At 45.7% G+C, this 25,065-nt stretch overlaps 1 protein-coding gene across 1 annotated transcript in view; it reads left to right on the forward strand.

Moving 5' to 3' along the window:
- The first annotated feature begins 471 nt into the window (after nt 1-471).
- Nucleotides 472-25,065, forward strand: part of LOC121283006 (CD81 antigen-like) — a 79,758-nt gene continuing 55,164 nt past the window's right edge. Inside the window, exons 1-2 of the mRNA XM_041196905.1 lie at nt 472-632; nt 12,492-12,606. Of these exons, the coding sequence (XP_041052839.1) occupies nt 567-632; nt 12,492-12,606 (181 nt within the window). The 5' untranslated portion in view covers nt 472-566. The remainder of the gene's footprint in view (nt 633-12,491; nt 12,607-25,065) is intronic.

Raw genomic sequence — 25,065 nt, forward strand, 5'->3', positions numbered from 1 at the left:
TAAGGCAATCTCTTCTTTGGCTCTCTATCCAGCTGTACCTGTCCCACCCCCCACTACCAGTTTATATTTCACCTCATTTCTCTATTTCCTTAGTTCTGTTGAAGAGTCATACAGACTCGGAACGTTACCCATGTTCCCCTCCGCAGATGCTGTCAGACCTACTGAGTTTTTCCAGCTATTTTTGTTTTTGTCTAGGATTGTTCGGGCCGTGCTGCTATTGGCTAGGACTGGGCCTGGCTGTAATTGGTCCCTGTTGGGATTAGCTGCGTTACTATTGGCTGGTTGAGCTCTGCTGTGATAGGATGACCCCGCAGCAATTAATTAGGGTAACGCTGGGTCTCCTGGGATTGGACAAATTGTGCTTGTATGGGCGGGGATATGGATCGAACTAAGCAGTGATTGGCTGTGTGGTGTCAGTGCGTTGTGAGCCTTGCTGGGCGGTGTGATTGGTTACGCGTGTCAGGAGGGCGTGTCCTGATCTGGAGTTGCTCTCAGTTACCGCCAGCTGCCGAGCTGCTTCGAGTTGTTGTTTGCAAAGGGTCTGCGTGTGAATACTGAACGGAGCCATGGGCGTGGAAGGCTGTATGAAATGTATCAAGTATTTGCTGTTCGTCTTCAATTTCCTTTTCTGGGTAAGTGGTAAATGAGATTGAATGTGTGAGGGGCAAAATCCAACCCGGGATTCCAGCACCGAGACTGGGCGGAGACCCCGTCCGGAGCAGTTTTACATCGAGCGGGGAGCCCCGGGGGCGCGGGGAGGGGAGGTTCCGACTCAGCCCCAATCTGCACCCTGTGGTCTTCCTCTCGACAATACAAGACGGTAACTGCAGTCGAAGATAAGCCAGTGATGTTCACACTTTACGTTAATCTCTGGCTAATAGCGTGTCCTGCAAACCACCCGCAATAACGCCGGCCCTTTCCACGCCACCCCTTCCTCCTCCTCGCCGCCCCCCCCACCTTCCTCCTCCTCGGGCCCCTCTTCCTCCTCCTCCTCGGGCCCCCTCCCCATCCTCCTCCTCGGGCCCCCTCCCCTCCCCATCCTCCTCCTCGGGCCCCCTCCCCTCCCCATCCTCCTCCTCGGGCCCCCTCCCCTCCCCATCCTCCTCCTCGGGCCCCCTCCCCTCCCCATCCTCCTCCTCGGGCCCCCTCCCCTCCCCATCCTCCTCCTCGGGCCCCCTCCCCTCCCCATCCTCCTCCTCGGGCCCCCCTCCCCTCCCCATCCCCTCCTCGGGCCCCCCTCCCCTCCCCATCCCCCTCCTCGGCCCCCCTCCCCTCCCCATCCCCCTCCTCGGCCCCCCTCCCCTCCCCATCCCCCTCCTCGGCCCCCCTCCCCTCCCCATCCCCCTCCTCGGCCCCCCTCCCCTCCCCATCCCCCTCCTCGGCCCCCCTCCCCTCCCCATCCCCCTCCTCGGCCCCCCTCCCCTCCCCATCCCCCTCCTCGGCCCCCCTCCCCTCCCCATCCCCCTCCTCGGCCCCCCTCCCCTCCCCATCCCCCTCCTCGGCCCCCCTCCCCTCCCCATCCCCCTCCTCGGCCCCCCTCCCCTCCCCATCCCCCTCCTCGGCCCCCCTCCCTCCCCATCCCCCTCCTCGGCCCCCCTCCCCTCCCCATCCCCCTCCTCGGCCCCCCTCCCCTCCCCATCCCCCTCCTCGGCCCCCCTCCCCCTCCCCATCCCCCTCCTCGGCCCCCCTCCCCCTCCCCATCCCCCTCCTCGGCCCCCCTCCCCCTCCCCATCCCCCTCCTCGGCCCCCCTCCCCCTCCCCATCCCCCTCCTCGGCCCCCCTCCCCCTCCCCATCCCCCTCCTCGGCCCCCCTCCCCCTCCCCATCCCCCTCCTCGGCCCCCCTCCCCCTCCCCATCCCCCTCCTCGGCCCCCCTCCCCCTCCCCATCCCCCTCCTCGGCCCCCCTCCCCCTCCCCATCCCCCTCCTCGGCCCCCCTCCCCCTCCCCATCCCCCTCCTCGGCCCCCCTCCCCCTCCCCATCCCCCTCCTCGGCCCCCCTCCCCCTCCCCATCCCCCTCCTCGGCCCCCCTCCCCCTCCCCATCCCCCTCCTCGGCCCCCCTCCCCCTCCCCATCCCCCTCCTCGGCCCCCCTCCCCCTCCCCATCCCCCTCCTCGGCCCCCCTCCCCCTCCCCATCCCCCTCCTCGGCCCCCCTCCCCCTCCCCATCCCCCTCCTCGGCCCCCCTCCCCCTCCCCATCCCCCTCCTCGGCCCCCCTCCCCCTCCCCATCCCCCTCCTCGGCCCCCCTCCCCCTCCCCATCCCCCTCCTCGGCCCCCCTCCCCCTCCCCATCCCCCTCCTCGGCCCCCCTCCCCCTCCCCATCCCCCTCCTCGGCCCCCCTCCCCCTCCCCATCCCCCTCCTCGGCCCCCCTCCCCCTCCCCATCCCCCTCCTCGGCCCCCCTCCCCCTCCCCATCCCCCTCCTCGGCCCCCCTCCCCCTCCCCATCCCCCTCCTCGGCCCCCCTCCCCCTCCCCATCCCCCTCCTCGGCCCCCCTCCCCCTCCCCATCCCCCTCCTCGGCCCCCCTCCCCCTCCCCATCCCCCTCCTCGGCCCCCCTCCCCCTCCCCATCCCCCTCCTCGGCCCCCCTCCCCCTCCCCATCCCCCTCCTCGGCCCCCCTCCCCCTCCCCATCCCCCTCCTCGGCCCCCCTCCCCCTCCCCATCCCCCTCCTCGGCCCCCCTCCCCCTCCCCATCCCCCTCCTCGGCCCCCCTCCCCCTCCCCATCCCCCTCCTCGGCCCCCCTCCCCCTCCCCATCCCCCTCCTCGGCCCCCCTCCCCCTCCCCATCCCCCTCCTCGGCCCCCCTCCCCCTCCCCATCCCCCTCCTCGGCCCCCCTCCCCCTCCCCATCCCCCTCCTCGGCCCCCCTCCCCCTCCCCATCCCCCTCCTCGGCCCCCCTCCCCCTCCCCATCCCCCTCCTCGGCCCCCCTCCCCCTCCCCATCCCCCTCCTCGGCCCCCCTCCCCCTCCCCATCCCCCTCCTCGGCCCCCCTCCCCCTCCCCATCCCCCTCCTCGGCCCCCCTCCCCCTCCCCATCCCCCTCCTCGGCCCCCCTCCCCCTCCCCATCCCCCTCCTCGGCTCCCCATCCCCCTCCTCGGCTCCCCATCCCCCTCCTCGGCCCCCCTCCCCTCCCCGGCCCCCTCCCCTCCCCGGCCCCCCTCCCCCTCCTCGGCCCCCCTCCCCTCCCCATCCCCCTCCTCGGCCCCCCTCCCCTCCCCTCCCCTCCCCAAATCCTCCTCCTGGCCCCCCCCCCCAAATCCTCCTCCGGGGCCCCCCCCTCCATCCTCCTCCTGGAGGGGCCCCCCCCCTCCCCATCCTCCTCCTGGGGGGGCCTCCCCATCCTCCTCCTGGGGGGGCCTCCCCATCCTCCTCTGTTGTCCCCCGCCCCCCCCACTCCCTCTGCCCGTCGATGCACTTAAGGCTTCTGCCGTTTACTGTATAATTCCTACCTGTATTAGACCTTCCAAAATGCATTATCTCGTATTTGTCTGGATTAAACTCCATCTGCCGTTTCTCCACCCAAGTCTCCAACCGGTCTATATCCCGTTGTATCCTTTGACAATCCTCTTCTCTATCTGCAACTCCTCCAACTTTAGTGTCGTCTGCAAACTTACTAATTAGCCCAGTTACATTTTCCACCAAATAATTTATGTAAACTACAAACAGCAAAGGTCCCAGCACTCATCCTAGCAAAATACCAATAGTCACAGTTCTCCATTCAGAAAAGCACCTTTCCACTGCTACCTACTGTCTTCTATGACCAAGCCAAGCTTGTTGTTCAATTGGGCTCATGCTTTGGGAACTGTGGTTAGACTGTCTAAACTCAATTCATGCAGGTACATGAGACTCCAGTTCCATTCAAAATGGGCAGATTGGGAAACCACATACTGAAGTAACAAAGGAAAAGTTGAAAATGCAGAACCTCTGGGAAATGATATAGTTACACAAATTGCTTGGAGGGGCGGGTGGGTGAGGGTGGTGGTAAAGCTAAATTTAAAGTAGAGTTTGAGCATAGAGTAAACATTGACGAGCTGTGACTGAGTGGGGGAGGCAAATGAGAAGGGAGCCACTGTTACAGCAAGTCCCATTCACGCATGCAGGAGTCACTCGATAAAGCTCACTGGAAATAAACCAATTGTAGTGACTCATATCTGCCTCGGATCAGCATCGGTGAAGAGCCTGGGCTGGTTCGTGGTTTGACTAATAACAAGCTACGTGGAAACTTCCCTCTGACAGAACCAGTAGGATTTTTCTTCATTTGATATAGCATGCTTTCTAAACCAGGTAATAAAAAATAGAATAGTGGAAATACTGAGCAGCTCAGGCAACATCTGTAGAGAGAGATCAAACTTGGTGATTCAAGTCAATGATCTTTCTTCAGAACTGGAAGAATATAGACATGTTAACAGATTAAACAAGTGCAGAAGTAAGGAAAGTTGGGAGAGACCAAATGGTCTGTGGCAAGGTGCAAGGCCGAAGAGATTGTGACAAAAGGAATGATGATATAAGGCAGAAGCAGATGGTAATGGGATAAACATAGAAACAAAAGATGGGTCCAGAGGGGAGAGAAATTGGAAGTAGCAAAATCATCACTAGCTGCCATCGGCATGCCTGGAGGCAGGGGGCAATTGGCAATGATTAAACTGAGTCCAGAAGGCTGGAATAATGTGGTGCTGTTCTTCAAACTTGCATTGCCTTTCAATGGAAGTATTGGAGGCTGAGGTCAGAGTGATTATAGAGTTGTTGCACCACAGGAGGCTGCCCTGTTTGTGCTGGCTATCTGCTAGAGCAACTCAGCTTCTCCCACTTTCGCTTTCTTTTCCCCATAGCCCTGCAAATGTTTCTGCTCGAATGCTTATCCTCTTCTGTTTTGGAAGCCATGATTGAATCTGCCTCAGTCATGTTCGATGCTTTTCAGATTGAAACCACTTGTGTTAAAAAGAAAAACCGTCATGTTCTTCTGAAAATCACCTTAAATAGGTGTCCTCTAGTTCTCAACCCTTCTGTCAATGGAGTTGGATTCTCCTCTGACTAGACCCCACATGATTTTGAACATTTCTATCAAATCACCTTCTCTCAGGAGAGCGACCAGAACTTCTCTAACCTTGCCACAATACTGAAGTCCCTCATCCCTGGAACCATTTTGTAAATCTTTTCTGCCATCTCTAAAACATCACATCTTTCAAGTGCATCGAACAGAATTGGATGCGATACTCCTGTTGAGGTCCAACCATTGTTTTATAAAGGTTCATGATAACTTCCTTGCTTTTGTGCTCTAATCCACTATTTATAAAGCCCAGGATCTTGAATGCCTTTTTAAGCACTTTCTCACCCTTTCTTGACACCACCATTGATTTGTGCACATATATTCCCAGGTGTCTGTTTCTTCACTTACCTTAGATTTGTACGCTTTATTTTATATTGCCTTTCCTTGTTCTTCCTACCAAAATATATTACTTTGTACTACTGCATTAAATTTCTTCTGTGTGTCCAGCCATTATATGTTTATCTTTGTCCTCTCAGTTCAAAATCCTTCCAAGTTTTGTCATTTTCAGATTTCAAAGTTGTGCTTTGTACATTCAAGTCTAGGGACTGTGTATCTACCTCCAGTTCAAAAAGCAACAGTTCAGCCCTATTCTGTTCCTTGTCACTCAGCCAATAAAGCATCTATACTGCCATGCCACTGTCTTTTATTCTGTGAGCTTCAACTTTGCTGGCAAGTCTGTAATATGGTGATTTATCAGACAACTTTTGGGAGTCTGTAATATACCATGTCAACCCTCTGCTACCTCATCAGAAAACCTAGTCATATTAAACACAATTTGCTTTTATCAAACCCATGTTGGCTTTCCTTAATTAGTCCATACTTATCCAAGCGATTGTTAACTTTGTCCTGGAATTTTGTTTCTAAAACTACTGAGATTAAACTGACTGACTGTGTATTTGCTGTGTTTATGCGTACTCCCATTTTTTGAACATGTGTGTAACATTTTCAATTCTCCACTCCTCTGGCATCACTCCTATATCTAAAGAGAATTGGAAGATTATGGACAGTACCTCAGCAATTTCTTCCCTCAGTATCCTCTGATGCATTTCACCTGGTCCTCAGCAACTTTAAGTACAGCCAGTCTCTCTCAAACTTCCTCTATCAATTTTAGCCCATTCAGTATCTCAATTACCTCCTCTTACACTATGACTTTGCCCTGGTAAAGAGACAAGTACTCATTTAATATCTTAGCCATGTCCTCTGCCCCTATGTGCAAATTCCCTTTTTGGCCCCTAATTGGCTCCTCTCCTCCTATTTCAACTCTTTTACTATTTATATGCTTATAGACACTTTTGGATTCCCTTTTATAATCTGGCAATCTCTAATGCTTTCTCTTTGCTTCTCTTTCCTTTTTCACTTTCCCTCTGAAATTTCTCTTATTACTAACCTGACATCTGTCATACTTTTTTTCTCTGCTTCATCTTACTCTACCTCTTTTGTCATTCAAGGTGCTATAGCTTTTCTCCCTTTGTGGGAATGCATCTCAACTGTATCCGCACCGTTTCCTCTTTAATGGTAGTCTGGAATGGGACATATTACATTACAGGTGACTTCTTCAGCCCACTCCTGCTTGTGGCATGGTAACATGGCACTTCCAACAATCATGTTTGACAAATCTTACTTTCTTGAGGTTGTAACCATTAGGGTAGGTGAGGGGGAACCAGTGGAGGGAGTGTTATTGGATTTTCAAAAAGCATTTGATAAGATGCCCCACACAAGATTGTGAAGGAGTTGGGAGTAATGTATTGACATGGATTAAGGATTGATTAACAGACAAAAAAAGGGTGGGGTAAATGGTCATTTTCAGTGTGGCAGGATGTAGCTAGTGGCGTACTGCAAGGATCAGTTCTTCGGTTTTGACTATTTAGAATCTATGTCAACGGTCCAGATCTTTGGTCAGCGGCGAAGCAGAGGCATTCGTCGCTGACCATGTGAAAAACTATGCCTCTACCTTTACCATAGGCTGCAGCTGGAACTTACTCTCCTGGCTGCAGTGTGGGCCCAACAGTGAAAGAAGTGGAGAGGCCCACTGATAAGGCACATTGCTGGTGAAGCCGTACCCTATTTTAAGTTACAAGCTGAAGATGCCCCTTGAGGTTCAGCTCAATGATGGGTACGTTTTTCTTGATTCTTTGTAATCTTTAATTTGTAGTTTTAATTACAGCCTCTCCCCAACCCAGCACCCACTCTCAGTGCTGTCCCTCTTCCCTCAACAACCCCCCGCACCCCCCCCAATTCCACTGATGCCAGAAACAGTACTTGGAGGGGAAAAGACATTCCATTGCTGTTTCCCACATTGGCAGGATTAAGGAATGGAAGGGTGTGGTGTGGGGTGCAGCAAGGAGAGCTGAAGTTGCCTGAGGAGAGAGGTTTAAAGGGATTGTTCCTAGCTCTCCAAAATAATAATTACGTAAAAAGTTGTGTAAGTTCTGGGCAATCAACCCAAGTTCCTGACTGACAAGTCCCAGCGAAACCATCAGCTCCAGAACCTGTTTGCAGATTTGGGCTCTCCGAAAAGTTGCAGTGCTGTTGCCAGCTTTAATAACCATGAACTTCTGTGTTTGCCGCTATTGGGACTGCAATATCCAGGCCATTGACCTACATGTCCAAATATAAGTTTTCTGATGAGATAAAGTTGGGTAGGAAAGTGAGTTGGGAGGAGGATGCAAATAGGCTTCCAAAGGGAAAAAGACAGATGAAGTGAGTAGACAAGAATGTGGCAGATGCAATATAATGCACAGTTTGGAAGGAAAGATAAAAAAAATGTTAAATGGTGAGTGATTAGGAAATTGCATTCAGAGGGACCTGATGTTTTGTACACATCACAAAGTTAACATGCAGATGCAGCAAGCAATTATGAAAGCAAATAGTATGTTAGCTTTTATCACAAAAGGATTAAAGAATAAGCGTAATGGAGTCTTAACTATTATGTAGGACCTTGGTGAGTACACACTTGGAGTACTGTGAGCAGTTTTGGTTTCCTTACCTTAGGAAAGATAGACTTGCCTTAGTGGAAGTGTAGTGTAATTTCACTAATGATTCCTGGGATGTGAGGATTGTCCTATGAATAGACTAGGCCTATATTCCCTAGAGTTTAGAATAAGAGGTGATCTCATTGATACAGAAAAAGATCTTAAAGGGCTTGACAGGGTAGATGCTGAGAGGTTGTTTCACCTGGCTGGAGAGTCTACAATTTAGGATCGGGGAGTGAATCTGTGGAATTGGCTGTAGAGGCTGGGTTGTTAAGTATATTCAAGGCTGAGATAGACAGATTTTTCATCAGTAAGGGAATCAAGGCTTATGGGGAAAAGGCAGGAAAGTCGAGTTGAGGATTATCAGATCAGCCATTATCTCATTGAATGGTGGAGCAGACTCGATGGGCTGAATAGATTACTTCTGCCCCTATGCCTTATGGGTAAGGGGTCGGCCACATAAGACTGAGATGATAAATTTGTTCAAGTAAAGAAAGGGTTGTGAACATTTGCAATTCTCTAACCCAGAAAATGGTGGATGCTCAGTTGTTGAATATGTTCAAGACAGAGATTGAATAGTTTTCATGGATACAAATGGAATCAAGGGATATGAGAATAGTATAGGAAGGTGAAGTTGACTCCACAAGCTTCTGATTTGGACATGAGAGTGCTACCGACTGAGCCAAGGCTGACACATCTATCCTAGTGAAATCCTAGTGGCTACAGTGTGAGGGGGGGTCTCTGCTAGAGGAGCATGTTTGGACTAGTGTTTTATTTTCCTCTTTCCCCACCCCCCAACCTGTTGTTTTCCCAGGGTAGGAGTCGAATGATCCAAATATTGTTTTGGCAAACAGTACATCCTTTAGCCTGTGGGCTGCTTAACCAGGCTCCAGTTTTCAAAACAAGTTTTTCTGTAACAAACAGTAAGTAATTTCCGGTAAAGCAAGTGTTTCTCTCCCTCCTGAGAAGCTATTTATAGTCTCTATAAGCACAGGCAGTAAAGGAAGTGCAGGATTTATAGATGATAATGCAGCCAAGGGGCCAAGAGAATCTTTCATTGTGGAAGGAAACATGTGGGAAGCAGCTCTTTCAATTTCCCCATACTTTCTGAATCCCTTATCTGTTTTTTAATACATAATGAATAATACCTATACCAGAGCCCAGAATGAAACAAATAAGATTTGTGATATCCCAGTGATCTCCTGACCTGGCCAACGTGGTCAGGCCTAATATGTTCCACAGTTAGCTGAACCCTCCCTGTTGGAAGAATTCGGCAAACGTCGGCAACTGTAGATGTTGGCCCAGGATTCCTGTGCAGGGCTGGGGGAGGACCCCTGCTGTGGATGTATATTTGGAATGGTGTGGTTAACGCCTTTTAACCATCCTGTGAAAGCATTCTTGGCACCCAGGTGTACCTGTGGATTTGATGATCACCTTTAAAGTTATTTTTCTGCTTCCATTTGCACCCTACTTCCTCAAGCTGCCAACTCTCGTAGACTAATGCAAAATCAAAATACTGTGTACGATGGAAATCTGAAATAAAAACAAAAATGCTGGAAATACTGAGCAGCTCAGGCAGCGTCAGTGCAGAGAAACACAGTTAATGTTTCAGGTTGAGTGACCTTTCATCAGATGAAAGGCCACCTCGATCTGAAACGTTAACTGTTTCTCTCCACAGATCCTGTCTGACCTGCTGAGTACTTCCAGCATTATTTCATAACTCTTGCAAGCTTATGTTTTCTGTCATTTTAAATGTGAGTGGAGATTTGGAGGCTGACTTGTGTTTTTAATGGTTCACGCTGTTCTAGCTGAGATTAAGAATTGAATCCCAAGCCTGCCCCTCTGTACTATTTAGCTCAGAACCACACTGGGCATTCACTTTATCAATTGAATCAGCGTGAGAACCCTCAAGTTCTATTTCAACCTTACTGTTTCCAACTGGAATCCCAACCCATCTGCACCCACCCAGCCACCCTGCAACTTCATTCAGTGAACCAGAATGTTTGTTGATGAATCTTTTCCAAGGAGCATTCCCTGGAGCACCCTTATTACTAGATTCCTCTTCCCTTTAAAAATATGCTACCAACATTATGCCTTCAGTGTTTGGTTCCCCACAACCCCCTTTCAGACTTTCAAGATCAATTGCTTCTTCTGATAGTGAAGACATTTTGGGTGGACCTGCAGTTTAAATCTTAAACCCAGTCTTCATGTGTAGTAAGGGTTGTCCTTGAGTCGGCAGCTTTTTAAAGAATCTGGCAACTTTTCTACTTTATAGGTTGGCATCTAGGCTCTTCTAATTCACTGATTGCTCTGGTCTCTGGTTCTTTTCACTGCTGAGTCTGGCGTTCAAATGTAGCCAGAAGCAACAAAATTAAAGTTGTCTCTCTGCGACATGTTTAGAATAGTTTTGGCTCAGTTCTCTATGGACCAGAGTTTACAGCATAAAACTTCAAATATGGTAGTAAATTTATTTTTCCCCTCTCCCTCTTTCATTTACTTCATAAATATGGCAGGAAATTTGTTGAGAAAAAAATAACACTCATGCAAGAGTTTTGCCTTTCCAAAGTTGGCATTTCTAATTTGATTAAGTTGCAGACTCCCTGCACTATCACCCTGTGATATATGGGTGTAGTAGGGGCTTTTCAGTGGATTGTGTGGCGGCGTCAATGACTGACTTTGACCCATATTTACTCCAAACTGATAGGTTGATTGTCACCTCCCCCAGCTAACTAGGGATGTGTGAAAACTGAACTAGAAGTAACTTCAGTCATGTTCATGGTGTGATTCAGTTTTATAAGAAATGTTACTTTGGAACAAGCTAGCGTTGTGTTGGCATTTACACCCAGACTGCAAGTATTGTCTGGTGTGCTCTGTAACTGATCTGATATTACTTAATGAGCACAGTCATTGCCCTTCATGTACCCCATGCCCCACTGATTTGGAAATAAGCTGTTAGTCCTGGTCCACAACAATGGATGAGTTTCATAAATGTTTTGCAACCTGATTGATTGCTTTCCCTCTGACAGTGGGGAACATGGAGTATATTTCAATTGTGCTGGGTGTCTTTTTTCGACCCAGGTGAAGAGCCGTGGCTCATAGTGCAGTACAGCAGTGAGACTGTAGTGAGATTGAGGTAAATCAAAAAGTAGTGATTAGGAAATGTCAAGCTTGAGTTTTAAGTGTGTAGATTGGAAGAGATGACTTATGGGAGGTGAGTTCCATAGTTTTGCATATTGATAGAATACATTGCATTTTATTTGATTTCAGTGTTGGAACGGACAAGGAGCATGCCAGATGGCATAATTTGGCGCTGAGAGGAAATAAAAGGAAAGTTCAGAAGAGTAGCCACCAGAGTAAGATATTGGTGAAATAGAGAGGGGTACACTAAGTTGCAATGGAAACAGTTAGATTTGAGAGAGAGATCACACCCTTTTCATGCATTCTGTTCAGGGGTGAGATTGTCTTGGAGCTACCATGGAAACAGTTTTCAAATCTTTCTTTCAAGTTGGCCTCCTTGCTCAGTTATGGTATATAATCCTCAATTGCAGAGTATCTGTAGATGAGTTTCTGCAGATCTGTCATGACAGTGATAAATGCAACATTGTTCAGGCAACAGATCAACAAGATCAAGGGCAACCTCCACAACAGAGCTGTGGAGGCTAGATTGCAAAGTATTTGAAGAGAAAGTAGATAGATTTTTGAAATATCAGGGAGTTGAGGGCTACGAGGAGTTGGCACAAAAGAGGAGTTGAGGCCTAGGGCAGATGAGCCATGATCTTATTGAATGGCGGGGCAGGCTTGAGGGGCCAAATGGCATACTTCTGCTCCTATTTATGTTCTAACTTACTGATCTGAGCTTTTTCTTAAATTGTGGATCATAAATTTAATTCAAAAATGGAAGGTTTTGTAGTTTGGGTACTTAGAGAGGTGCACGCCATTATCTATAGTTTGATATCCTTGATTAACTGCAGCAATTGGATAAACTGCTGTTGTGAGGATGTCAGTCACATCTTATTGCACATTGAAGCTTGTCTCTGTCTAGCCAACTGTCCTCCCTTTATTATGGAGAATTGTCTTTATCCAGCTGAAGGACATCAGCCTATTATACATGATGCCATGGAAGTTGCTACAAGTGGTAGATAAATCTGAACTTAGTTGATAACCAAGCTTCAGTTCAAAAAAACTGGTGGATTGTAGGAAGGAAGGGAGGACTGAGAGCGCTGATGAGCCCCACAATTTTAAGGTTCTAGGAAAGAATGAGCTTGCTAGGAGAAGGAAGATCATGTAGGATGGCAAACGAGGGAAGGTCGTAGCAGCACCAGCCATGCTGGTGTTGGTTGAATAACGATGAAAATAATGCACTGAATGAAAGGATAAAAGAAAAAAAATCAGATTGGATTCAGAGAAAATGTCAATGAAAGTCTGTGGTGAGGGAAATCCAAGTGTTTAATGTTTTTCTTTTTCTTACTTCAGCTTGCAGGTGGAGTGGTTCTGGGTGTGGCTCTCTGGCTCAGACTTGACCCTAAGACGACCAGTGTGCTGGAGACACATTTTGCAGATCAGTCGGCCCCCAGCACCTTTTTCATAGGTAAGGATCGAAGCTTTGAGTACAGTGCAACCAGACATGAAAGCCGTTGGCCATGTGTAAGAACTGAGTTGGAGATGACAAATGCAGCCTAACCTAGTTGAAGGAACCACTAGAATTTTAGCCTGAGCCGAATCTGTTACAGTATATTTATAAAATTTTTAAAATTAAAAATGTTAAAACTGCCAGTGGCTGTTGGTAAACATATTGCCTTGCAGAGTATTTCGGCATAATGTCTCAGCAGGCTCCAGGTTCTTTTGACTTCTTGAGTTAATAAGCCTCAGTAGTTGAGACAATTCAGTTGGCCTCTGTGTTCAATCAGCCCGGGCTACTTCGTGATTGGCATTTAAAGAACCTTACTGGAAACCTTGTCTGGTGAGAATAGTTAGTGAGTCAGCGGTGATGCTAAAAGCAGAATAGCTAGCTAGGCTAGCCTCACATGAGGAATAGTCATTTGGGTGAGGAACTGGAGGGCTGCTGGCACATGCGGGATGATATCCCAGTGCAGTCAAAGCTTTCAGGAGCAATGAACCTTAGAATTTCAATACCAATCAGGAGCCCATGTTCAAAAATGCCCACCATGTCAATATGAGGTAGCAATTGGGTTAATAAAATGGAGTTTCTTAAAATTTTAAAACATAATTCAGGAGTATTACATCAGTAAACGTTGATTTTTTTTTTTACTAGGGTTTAAACTATTAAGTAGCATCTGACTGACCTTTCCAACTACTACAAGCTTTAATGCGTAAACAAAGCTGATGCTCGTGAATGGAGTTACAGAATAATGAATAACCAAGGATATGGTAGAGAATTTCGTTACTTATAGTAAAGTAGAAGCTTGGGCAGTTTTTATCATTGAAGGTTTGTGAGGAAGAAATAAATGGAGCGAGGCTGGCATAAAAATGTAGTCAGGACTGGGAAGTGTTGTAGAGATATTAGCATAATTCTGTAATCCATAACAATTCATTATGCTTTGGAGTCATTGCCTTCTGTCTAGCTATGAAATAGCTAGACCATATGCTTTGTTTAAGCAAATGGAATGGGTAGAACACGCTTTTCATGCACATTACTGAGATGCACTGTCCTTTACTCATACAAAGAGCAAAAAAGCTGTGGAATTCCACCATAGCCTTGATATTGCCAATGGCTGCAAATACAACTGCACTTGGGCTTTTATCCATTGGGCTTATTTTAGGTTGTCACTGGAGACATCAATATTGATCCAAGCAGCTTTGGGCTGATGTGTGAAGAAAGTCATCTTGTTCATGCATCACAATAACAACATTTGCCTTTACAACACTTTTGACGTAATAAAACATCCCAATGGGCTTACAGGAGCATTATAAAGCAAAATTTGACACTAAACCACATAAGGCCTTATTAGGACAGCTGTCAGACAGATTTTGAAGAGGATGTTAACAGTAGAAAGAGATGTGTTTTATGGATGGAATTCTAGAGTTTAGGCCCTTGACAGTTGAAGGGATAGTCACAAATGGTGGAATAATTAAAATTGGGATTCCCAAGAGGCTAGAATTAGATGAGCATAGATATGAGGGGCATGGAGCTGGAGGAGATCAGTGATAGAGGGATGAGACACAGAAGGTGTTGCTTGCTTATGAGCCAATGTAGGTCAGTGAGCACAGGGGTGATGATGAACAAGGAATGGTGCAAGGAAGGACATGGGGAGCAGAGTTTTGAATGACCAAGTTCACAAAGGGCAGAATGTGAGAGCCAGCCAGGAGTGCATTGGAATAGTCAAATTAAGAAGTGGCAATGTCTGGATGAGAGTTTCAGCAGCAGAGGAGCTGAGATGGATGGAGTTGGGTGATATTACGGTAATAGAAATAAGTCTTAGTGATGGTGCACATGTGGCCAGAAGCTCCTCTGGTATGGACAACACAGAGGTTGCAACGAACTTGTTTCAGCCTCTGACAGTTGCCAGGGAGAGGGATTCAGTCAGTGGCTGTGAAGCCCATTGGGATGTTTTATTATATTAAGTGTTGAATAGGTGCAAGTTGTTTCTGTGATGCACAAACAAGGTGACTTCCTCCACAAATTAGCCCAAAACTGCTTGAATCAATATTGGTGATGTCTCCAGTCACAACCTGAAATAAGCTCAATGGATAAAAGCCAAAGTGCAGTTGTATATGCAGCAATAAAAACAAAAAACTGCAGATGCTGGAAATCCAAAACAAAAACAAAATTACCCTGGAAAAACTCAGCAGGTCTGGCAGCATTGGCGGAGAAGAAAAGAGTTGACGTTTCGAGTCCTCATGACCCTTCTTCTCCACCGATGCTGCCAGACCTGCTGAGTTTTTCCAGGTAATTTTGTTTTTGTTGTGGTATATGCAGCCATTGGCAGTACCAAGGCTATGGTGGAATTGGCTGGTAGAACGCACCATAATTCTCACCAGTGTCCTGCTCTTTGTATGAGTGGAGGTCAATGCATCCCAGTAATGTGCATGAATTGACTGATGGTTGAACCTGACACATGTAACATTTGTGTGTTGTTCCTCTTCAAAGATGGAAGATATAGCAGTTTGTACTAGGGACTGAGAATAGGGTCTTTGGTATCTCCAATATTTAATCAGACTACTCATCGAATGCTGGATCTTTGAGCAGCTCTGATAATATAAAGACAGTGAAGGGGTGAGAACTAATACCCTGTTTTCAGTGGTGTCTCTTAGGGGCAGCATGCGGTTGAGAAAGAGGAGGGGGCCAAGAATTGATCCTTGTGGGATGCTAGAGGTAACGGTGTAGGAACAGGAAGAGATGATGTAGCAAAAATGCAGATGATACTTTGGCTACAATTAGATAAGAATGGAACCAGAAGAAAGCAGTCCCACTCTACGTGGTGGAGAGGCATTAGAGGTGTTAACTGTTTTAAAGGGTGCAGACAGATCGGGGAGGAATAGTTTGCTTTTGTCACAGTCACAAAGGATGCCATTTGTGACTTTAATAAGAGCTGTTTGGCACTGTGGTGGGATGGAAACCTGATTGGAGAAAGTCAAGCATGGAATTCCCAGAAAAGGAGGTTAATGATGGGGCAATAGTTTGCAAGGATAGTGGGGCCAAGGTTTAGTTTTTTGTGCAGAGGATTGATGCTGGCAGTTTTGAAGGCGAGAGTACTGAAAGAAAGAATCCTGAGCAAATCAGTTAAAATGCATTTCTTTTCCCCTTGAGCAACCAACAGGAGGATGTGTGTACCTGAACTCACTGAAGTTCTGCAATTACCAGTTGTACCATGGTAGTCCTACAAGTTCCATTGCATAGTGATGCAAGTAAATGTTTCCTTGGAAATTTCTATGCTGCCTCAATTTTTAAGGTAGTCCACCAGTGCTTGACCTTAAAACCATGTCTCAGGGTAAATTCTGAGGACCCCTGATCTGCAGCCATGGCTATAAGCACCTCTAATTTCCTAGGATACCAGTTGAAGTGAAATGTACTTATGTTTGCATCATGTTATAATCCACATTTTACACTGGAAGCATGTTCTAACTGTGCTTTGTACATATTTGAGAATCTGTTTCGGTCATAATTGATGAGATTTTAAGCAGGTTTGAGATCCTGATTAACAACAGATCAATAATGTAACAAAAATATAAAATTTCAGAAGTTTTCATTGTGTGCAAGTTTTAATGACCATAGATTGACATGACCAGATTGTTTACTCTTGCTTATTCTGTCTTAAAGGATGGGGCTTCCTACGAGAGGCGGTTATTTAGAATTGGCTGTTAGAGATCACTCTTCTGTTTCTGGTTAGCATTTTAAAGATAATAGCTGCTTATGAAGCCAAGACTGATTACTAATTTGCTAGATGCCATGAATTTTGTTGCTAGAGATTGGGATCCAGTGACCCAGAACCTCCGTTGAAGTTTTGAGCTGACCCAAGTCAAAATAAGTGAGGATGACAATTTTGAAGATGACAGTGCTGACCCTCTGACTCCAGCCTGTCTCCAGATGCTTGGATATATGATGACATGCGTGCTTATTGGATGACTTGTTTTAACAGAAAAGGTCTGGGTTGGCAAGAATTGAAGAAAGTAGTTTGTTTCAAATTTGGAGATAAAATTCTGAAATTACTGATTATTATAAACAAAATTCTTGTGTGAAGTTCATGTAAAATATTGTTTTTTTTTTACATTACCTTGTCCATCAAATTAGAAATACCTTCAAAATGAGCATGTAATCATTAGGAAATGTTCCCCTCGTGTTATACGTATACTTACTATTGGACTGGAAAATTTATAGTATTTAACAGACTTGACTGTTTAATGTTAATGTTTCCACAGGAATTTTAAGTGTGCACTTTGCAATGTTGATGTAACAATTGAAGCTGCCATTCAACATGGTCTAATGAGTTTCTAGGATTGTTGCTGCCTGTTCCACAATGCACAACTTTCTCCTGTTGGGCATTAGCAAGGTGGTGGCAGAGGAGGTCAGCCACACTACAGCAAAGAGGTAATTGTAAAGGACAGGAGTGACATGAAGGACCAGTAGAAGATAATCATTGACTAATGAGAAGTTTGTCATGAGCCTTTGCTTTTCAACACAACTCTCAAATCTGCCATTCATGCCACTCTGAAAGCAGCTGTTAAACTTGTCAAGAAGAATACACTCTGACCAAACTTTTAATGTCCAGAAATTTTCTCCCCAGTTTTGTTGTCATCTCGGCTTTCTACCTTGTTGCTTCCTCTTGGTAACCATGTGTGCAGTCCTGTATCTTGACCTAATCAAATGCTTTGCCTAGATGCTGTCTGTGGTAGGAAGATAGTTAATATCTCTGCTATCTTCTGTGAAGAGGAACTATAATCTTAAGATGTCTAACTATATTTATTATTTTAGTAAAGGCTTTTATTTCGTTTTATATTTATCTGTTTGTGTGCCTTTAAATGTGCATATACATGTGAAAAAGCAGTTACAAATGGAGACTCTGAGGGGAGGCGGTAAAAGGCACCCACTGAAATAGCTGGGGATGGTGTGGGGGTGGGGCATGTGGATTCTGGGAATCCCCTGATAATGTCAAACAGAGAACTTGATGGGAACAGTTCATTTTAGTTGCTAATTAAGCACTCCTCCCACAGATTGTTTTACCCATTACACGCCAGAAGGTATTGACATCAAACAAACTCCGACTTTCAAATAACAGATCGCAAATAACAGTAGTCACGAAGCCTGTTCTACAAGCAGTGCTGTTAAAGGGAAATTGATTTGGGCCATGAAATTGTCACATGGATTGATCCCATTTGAATTCATTTGTGGATTTACTGAATTTTGTGGCTCTTCCAATTTGTTGTCCTTTGCCCCCACCCCGCCCCCCTCCTGCATGCCTCTGCTGTCCAGTGGGCTTCATGTGTCCCATTACACTGATTTTTCTGCAGTATGCATTCGCTGTCTCAATCCTGTCTGTATTTCATGTGCTAACAAGTCAAACCTCTGTGCAGTGGATGAGAATAAGAATGATAGGAGCATGGATGTATGAGAACTGCCTAGGCTGTGATTTGGTGGGGTGAGGGGTGAAATTTATCTCTAATTCTGCTGTTCATCAGCAACAATCACTCCTGTGTGTTTATATGTTTTGTGATTGTTTGGCTGTGATTCCTTCTATGGTCCTATACTCTACTGCTCAGATCCCTATTATGAAGTATAGTCACAAACTATGTAGTAGAGGTACTGGAGCCCATGAAATTGGACTGTGCCTGTTTGATGTTCCATATGGTGAGACTGATGTTTCTGGGAAGTCCTGACCTGTCCTGGTTGAGGAGGGTAACTTCTCACCAGGGCAACATGGATTGCATTTCCCTATATGTAGGAATGCTCCTTCAGTGAGTCATCCTAGGGGCATTTAACCTACAAAGGTGTCTAAGTGCTACATTAACTATCCCCATATATTGGCAACACATTGTTGTCGATGGCCTGGAACTTGTTTTCCTCCCGAGCAGTCCATCGTAACTACTGACATTGCTACGATCTGGATAGCTTCGTATTTATTGTCAGATATGGGGAAGATATGGAATTGTTCATTGGCAATGTAATGATGAACTCTTATTTATTCAAATGCTCAGTCAGCATGGATTTGCAGTGGACAGTCATTTCTGACTAATTTAGTTACATTTCTTTGAGAATGTCATTTACAAGATGTCAACTGTTGCTGTCTATATGGATTTGGCAATTAACTTTTTGGTTGAAGCACCCCTTTTTTCAAATGGATTAGTAATCATGGACCCCTTCTGACCGCACTCTGCTCCTGCTCCCAGCTTGACTTTTATATTATTTTGCAGGCCTCTGGAAAGACTGTGCAGACTCCTGTGTGTCTGCAAACCTCAGTTTGAGAACCACTGCACTAAAAAGCATTTGATAAGGTTTCACACAAGATTATCCACAAAACTAAGTGCATGAAATTGGCAGTAACCATGTGATATGGGATGTTAATTAGTTGGGAAGCAGGAGGTAGCAGGGGTAAAAATAATGTCCTCTGATTAGCAGGATGTGACGAGTGGTTTCCTGTTGATTAATGGGGAGCGATTTTCTTCCTCCTGTTCCTTTCCCCTGCCGGGAGTGTGTATCATTGGGTTTCACTCTGCAGTAAACTTAAAGAGTTAATGTTCTCAGTGCCCAAGGGGCACATCACAACCAGGAAGTAGTTTTGGTTGTTGCTGCCAAGTTGAGTCATATGTGATGACCAATCTGCTAAAAATAAAATCATCCTACAAAATGAGCTGCCCTAAACCCTAATTAACTGGGAAAGTGGCTAGACCCAAAACTAGACTATCACCCTGGACAAACTACCCTTACAGTTCATTGAAATTCTAGTGACAGCCTTCTTTCTAGAATATATCTTTACCTTCAGGGGAGGTGGCCCTAAAATTAAGGGGACCCATGGAAAGTCCTAATCATTGCAGTGTGTATTTTGCATTATGGAAACAAAGACACTTCATTTCATCTGCAGCTGAGATGTTTGTCCCATGGTGAGGCCATTTGCTCATTTGACAAGACACAGATTTCTGTCAAGAATTCATTTCAAAGAAAAAATGAATTAGATACATGTGTGTCTGGAGGGGAGAGCATAACCAATGCGTGATAGTTTATCGTGGTAGTGAGTTGCTGACCCATTGGAGTCTGATGTGCACTTGACACTAAATTTCTGCTTATGTTTTTGCCTCCAAAGGTTAACCTATGGCTTGTGGAAGCCACACTATATATTGGCTAGATATCAACTGTGATCCTTTGATCAGAGAAACTTCCTCACTAGGAAGTGATTGCCATTGCTCAATTCCCTGTCTGGAAAAATGCCCACTAGCATTAAATACGTAAGCATATTTGAATCATGTTCTCATTTATTCAATATAGTGATACAGCTCGATTTCCCACTGAATCCCATGTGTGTGTCCATTGACCGAAGAACTGGAGAATCTGCTGCCAATTGCCATAGTGACTTTCTGCCTTTGCTATAGTACAAACCATACAGAGCACGCACTTGGAGATTTGTCTTCTCAATTTGGGCTCTGAAATTGGCTTCGATGCTTCAGCTAGGGATGGGGAAGAATCAGTTTGCTCCTGTGTGCTATTCAGTGACTTCTGCTGGAATGTATTTCCAGCACTGGTGATAGCTGGTTTTGGCTTATATGGTGCCCCTTGCAGTCCAGTATATTGGCAGTGTTCATCTACAGCTCTTCTATAAAAGACTAGCCATTTGACTGATATCAGTAACCATGGAGATGTAGGTGATGCAGCATGTTCGTACCTGCATGACAGAGAGAGAGCTACTACTACATAAGGCTTTATCTTGCCTTTGAAGCAGAATTGTGTTGGAGAGTCAATTCACCCATCTGTAGACTGACAAAGTACACATCTGCCTTCTCATGCACTCACCAGGACCACATCACTCTCATCCAGCATATAAAGCGCATGCTGGCCCATTTTCCTTAATCGAACTAACCTCCATGCTTAGGAATGTGTTGGTCTCTGTTGGTGAGTAATGTTACTGAGTGTAGAGACCTCTGCTGGATGCTGGTATCCATCTATAATGCAGCACAAAAGTCATATTGAACCATCATGACTAGAAATTGGATCAATTTAAGCAGAGTTGGCTCCCCCAATAATTTCCTGCACGGATGGCAGTGCTGCCTGTAGTGTTAAATCACGCATCCTAAAGGGGAACAATGGAAAGAAATGACACAGTGCTTCGAGGCTGAACTTGCCTAATATTTATGCTGAGGCTGAAAAGGAAAATTGAAAATTATTCATTCACAGGATGTGTGCATTGCTGGCAAAGCCAGCATTTATTGCCCATCCCTAATTTCCCTAGAGAAGGTGGCCATGACAGCTGATTAGCTTGCTAATCCATTTTGGAGGGAAATTAAGAGTCAAGCATGTTGCTGTCAGTCTGGAGTCACGTAGGCTAAACCAGGTAAGGATGGCAGATTTCCTTCACTAAAGGCTGCCAGTGAACCATTTTGGGTTTTCTGGCAATCTGATAGTTTATGGTCACCATTGCTAGTATGAGATTTAATTAACTGAATTTAAATTCCCTAACAGTTTGGAATTTGAACTTGCATCTCCAGTTATTAGGCCAGACTCTGGTTACTAGTACAGCAATATATCCACTGTGCTACTGTAGCCAAATGGTTAATAATGGAATACCATGACTCAACTATATTTAAAGCCATAGAGGAACATCAGGATTTTAGAAGATTCTGTAAAGAAATTTGAAGTGCTGTTAATGGTGTAGTTATTAATAGCAGAGTTTGATATGTTACTGAGTTTTAGAGAGTGGAAGCTGCGGCTTTGATGATCATCATTGGGCAGGAGCAAAGGTGGTACATTGGTTGTGATGCACCTAGATTAAGGAAAGATGAGTGGCCTGGGCACCTAATTTATCCAACAATCTTGACCAAGAATGTGTGGGGCCATTAAATAAAGACAGGTTTTGGTTTCGCTACAATTCCTGCAATGACACATACTTTACCGATGTTTAACTCTAGAGATAAAATTGAAGAATGCCTTTTGGGCAAAGTACCAGAGGGTATTGCCTGTGGAGCTATATCCCTAAAGGAAGGGAATTGGACAAGAGTCAATAGCAGAATCCATGAACCAAGTATTGGTCTCCAGCCTACTGTGTTTGATCAGTGTGGCTGTGCTGTTACTTGGCACCTGGTGTCTTGGAACCTCTGCTGTTAGATGTACAAGTTCAAGTTGCTGAGTTCATTAGGCTGATGGCTGATGTTGACACAGCCGGATAGGGATTTGGGATACTGTAGGTTTGAAGGGAAATGGAATGCAGTGTGTGATTGGGCTAGGTTTCCTGATCTTGCGTCAGGCCAGTGTTCTTTAGTCTTTAATGCAGCTTTGGAAGGAAGTGATTGTCTTCCATGTGCCTCCAACTAGTTTAACAAGAACTTTACTATGTTTTGCTAGTTCTCCGAAGCCGAGATGATGTTTGGACCTGTTGGATTTCTTGTAGTGCTTGAAAATTGGTGTGTTCAGAGAAACCTTTAGCTTTGCGAGTAATCTTTTGTGTGAAACCTAATTGAATCCTGTTTGTACAATGGCTCTCAAACCAGAGCCAGAGGACACCTGGGTGTCTGTGTAAACTTTCCAGGGGCCTGCGAAATATGAAAAGCACAATCTGGAGTGCGAGAAGTATGGCTGCAGAGTGGGCTGCCTCATGTAGGAAGTGAGTGCATGGAGCACCACCAACAGTGGTACAAAAGCGAATACGTGTTCTCTTCCGAACAAGATTAAAACATTGATATTCTAAGTGTTGGATAATTTAGATGAGGGTTGGTCTGTGATTATTAATCTATTTGAAAAAGGGGCCTTTCAACCAAAAAAGTTGGAGAATTAAGTCCATATGGACAACCATAGACACCTTGTTAATGACACTTGCATAAAATGTAACTAGTTGGACATGATCTGCCCATCACAAGTCCATGCTGACTGAGCATTTGAACAAATAAGAGTTGATCCCAGTAACTTCCCCACATCTGACAATAAATACGAAGCTATCCAGATTGTAGCAAATGTCAGTAGCTATGATGGACTGCTCTGGAGGAAAACAAGTTCCAAGCCATCAACAACAATGTGTTGTCAATATGAGGACAGTTAACGTAGCACTTAAAGACTTCTTTGTAGGTTAAAAGCCCCTAGGATGATTTACTGAAGGAGCATTCCACATAAAGGGAAGTGTAACTTGTGTTGCCCTGGTGAACAGAAGAGCTACCCTCCCCAACAAGGACAAATCAGACTTTCCCATAAACATCAGCCTCACCAGATGGAACATCCAGCAGGCACATTTCAGCTTGGGGGATAGGGAAAGATAAAAGGAAACCTTATTCTGTTAACTAGTAATGTTCACATATGCACCTTCCTGTAGGGGTTTCTGGATGGTGTTGAGAAATGGGAACATTTATTGCTTGCATCGTGTTTTTCCCCCCCCCCCACCCCCAAGTACTATTTGCACCTCTCTCTTCTCACTCTTGCTCGCATGCTCTATCTTGAATTGCGTCAGCCTGGCTATCATGGGCATTGCTGGGGCCTTGGTTGTGATTTTCTATTTCCCCTCTTTCCATGGTGCAGCTGTCACTGCTTGTAATGACATTTATCAGGATGCCCAGTGTCTCCCTTCTGTTTCTTTGGTGAATGTTTGTTTGACTTCCAGCTGCTTGTTTTTCTTCATGGCACTAATCCTGGATTTTGTTGCCTCTGCTCAGTGTTGGGAAAATGGATGGAGTGTGGCAAGGCTGCTTCTATGGTTGGAACTTGTGCGGATTTGATTTCCCACTGTCTTGTAACCAAGTTGACATGGCTGGAGGGGGAGAAGGGGATGTGGGAACTACAAATGTCTAGTTGATGGTGAAGTAACCAATATCTTGCATATTGTGGCCTTCTAATAGCACTAATGACTCAGCCATATGCACCAAGTAGGGCAAATATCTGCTCTGCAGTTGGCAACTAAAGACTAGGAACGACTACTGCCTCCAAATTACAGAATTGAAAATATGTAGTGTGCTTGTGCCAATGTGAAATGTTTGAAGGATTCTGAAATGCCCACACTAGGTGGGTGAGGGCTGCAAGGCAAGTAGTTACTTTAAATATTCGCTTTGTCCAACTGTTGCTATAAACAGTCTCAAACAATGACATAGAGTTGTCTGGCAAAGGTAAGCATTCTTCTTAAGCGGAAAAATATCTTTTTCCAACCAATGTGGAAGAATTTGCCAGAATTGCAGTAAACATTGCCTCATGTTTTATGTGACTGAGCACTGAATTCCCAGAAACCTATTTGCTGCTATTGCAAATAATTCCCATGTCCCTGTGGTTTTCATGAGTCTGTCTTTAGGATCTCAGCTTCTAACTCGGCTGCAGCCAACTGCCATTCTTCCCCAGTGCCTGTCTGTGTAATGGACAGACTCACACCACTATTGCCTCCTTGTCTCTGAAGGAGTGAAGCTGTAGAGTTTAAAGTCTCAGCCCTGTGATATGACCCTTGGGCGTCAGAGGTTGACATCTGTCTCCACTGGTACTGAGATGAAAGCGATGACTTTACCTCTGACTTCCTGAATGCTGTAAATGAATAAATGACATTCGAGAGATCTTTTCCTAAGCAGGATGTGTGATTTGGTGGGAATTGAGGAAGCTAAACCAGACTCCTAACAGAATTGCACAGGAAAGAGGGGTTGTAGTTTTCTAGTTGCCAATTGTTCTTGGGCTGATGCAGAAAGGAATCTACAAGGCATTTGTGATTTGATGTTTGGAGACTGAGTGCCCTTGGATCCCTAGAGTATTTTAAAACAGATGTCAAAACCATTTATGTTCACGTTGTGAATTGGCATCAGAACTCAAAGGTGTGACTTACTTTGCTGCAGGTGATTTTATTTCTGGTTTAAACATAATCTGCCATTTTTATTAGGCTGACCCACCATTGCTCAGCCATTTCAGAAGGCAGTTAAGGGTCAATATGCAGCAGGCCTCATCAATTGTCCCACTTGGAAGATTGTGACCTCCCCCACTTGTACCTTGTTAACTGGTGGGTATCAGTTGAATCCTATAATTTCTTCTGCTGGATTGTCACAATGAAAGAATGATTTGTAGTTGACACAGAATTCATGGGAATGGGGAAAGCTTTCTAACAAGAATATGTTGCCAGTAGGTTTGAGGAGTGTGTTTCCTATTGGTGAGTGGCTGCATAAAATCCCTGATGGGTGATGGAGAAATGGGGAAATACAGAAAAGGGAGACACAGAATGAGGGAATGATATATTAATGTAATTACTGTTCTTGGCTATCCCCTGGAACCTGTGACTGCAGCTTGTTGTTTTTGCTTGAGAAACTCAATGGGTATGTAACTTCATCTGAAAAATCCCATACCTGAAGTTTAGCCTGTGTTGATGGCCATGATAACTGAGTATGGGTTAGGGTTGATGATTGTTTGAGGTGATATGACTCCTTTCTTATTGGGTGGCAG

This window comes from Carcharodon carcharias, chromosome 10 (genome assembly GCF_017639515.1).
Source record: "Carcharodon carcharias isolate sCarCar2 chromosome 10, sCarCar2.pri, whole genome shotgun sequence".
Taxonomy (NCBI): domain Eukaryota; kingdom Metazoa; phylum Chordata; class Chondrichthyes; order Lamniformes; family Lamnidae; genus Carcharodon; species Carcharodon carcharias.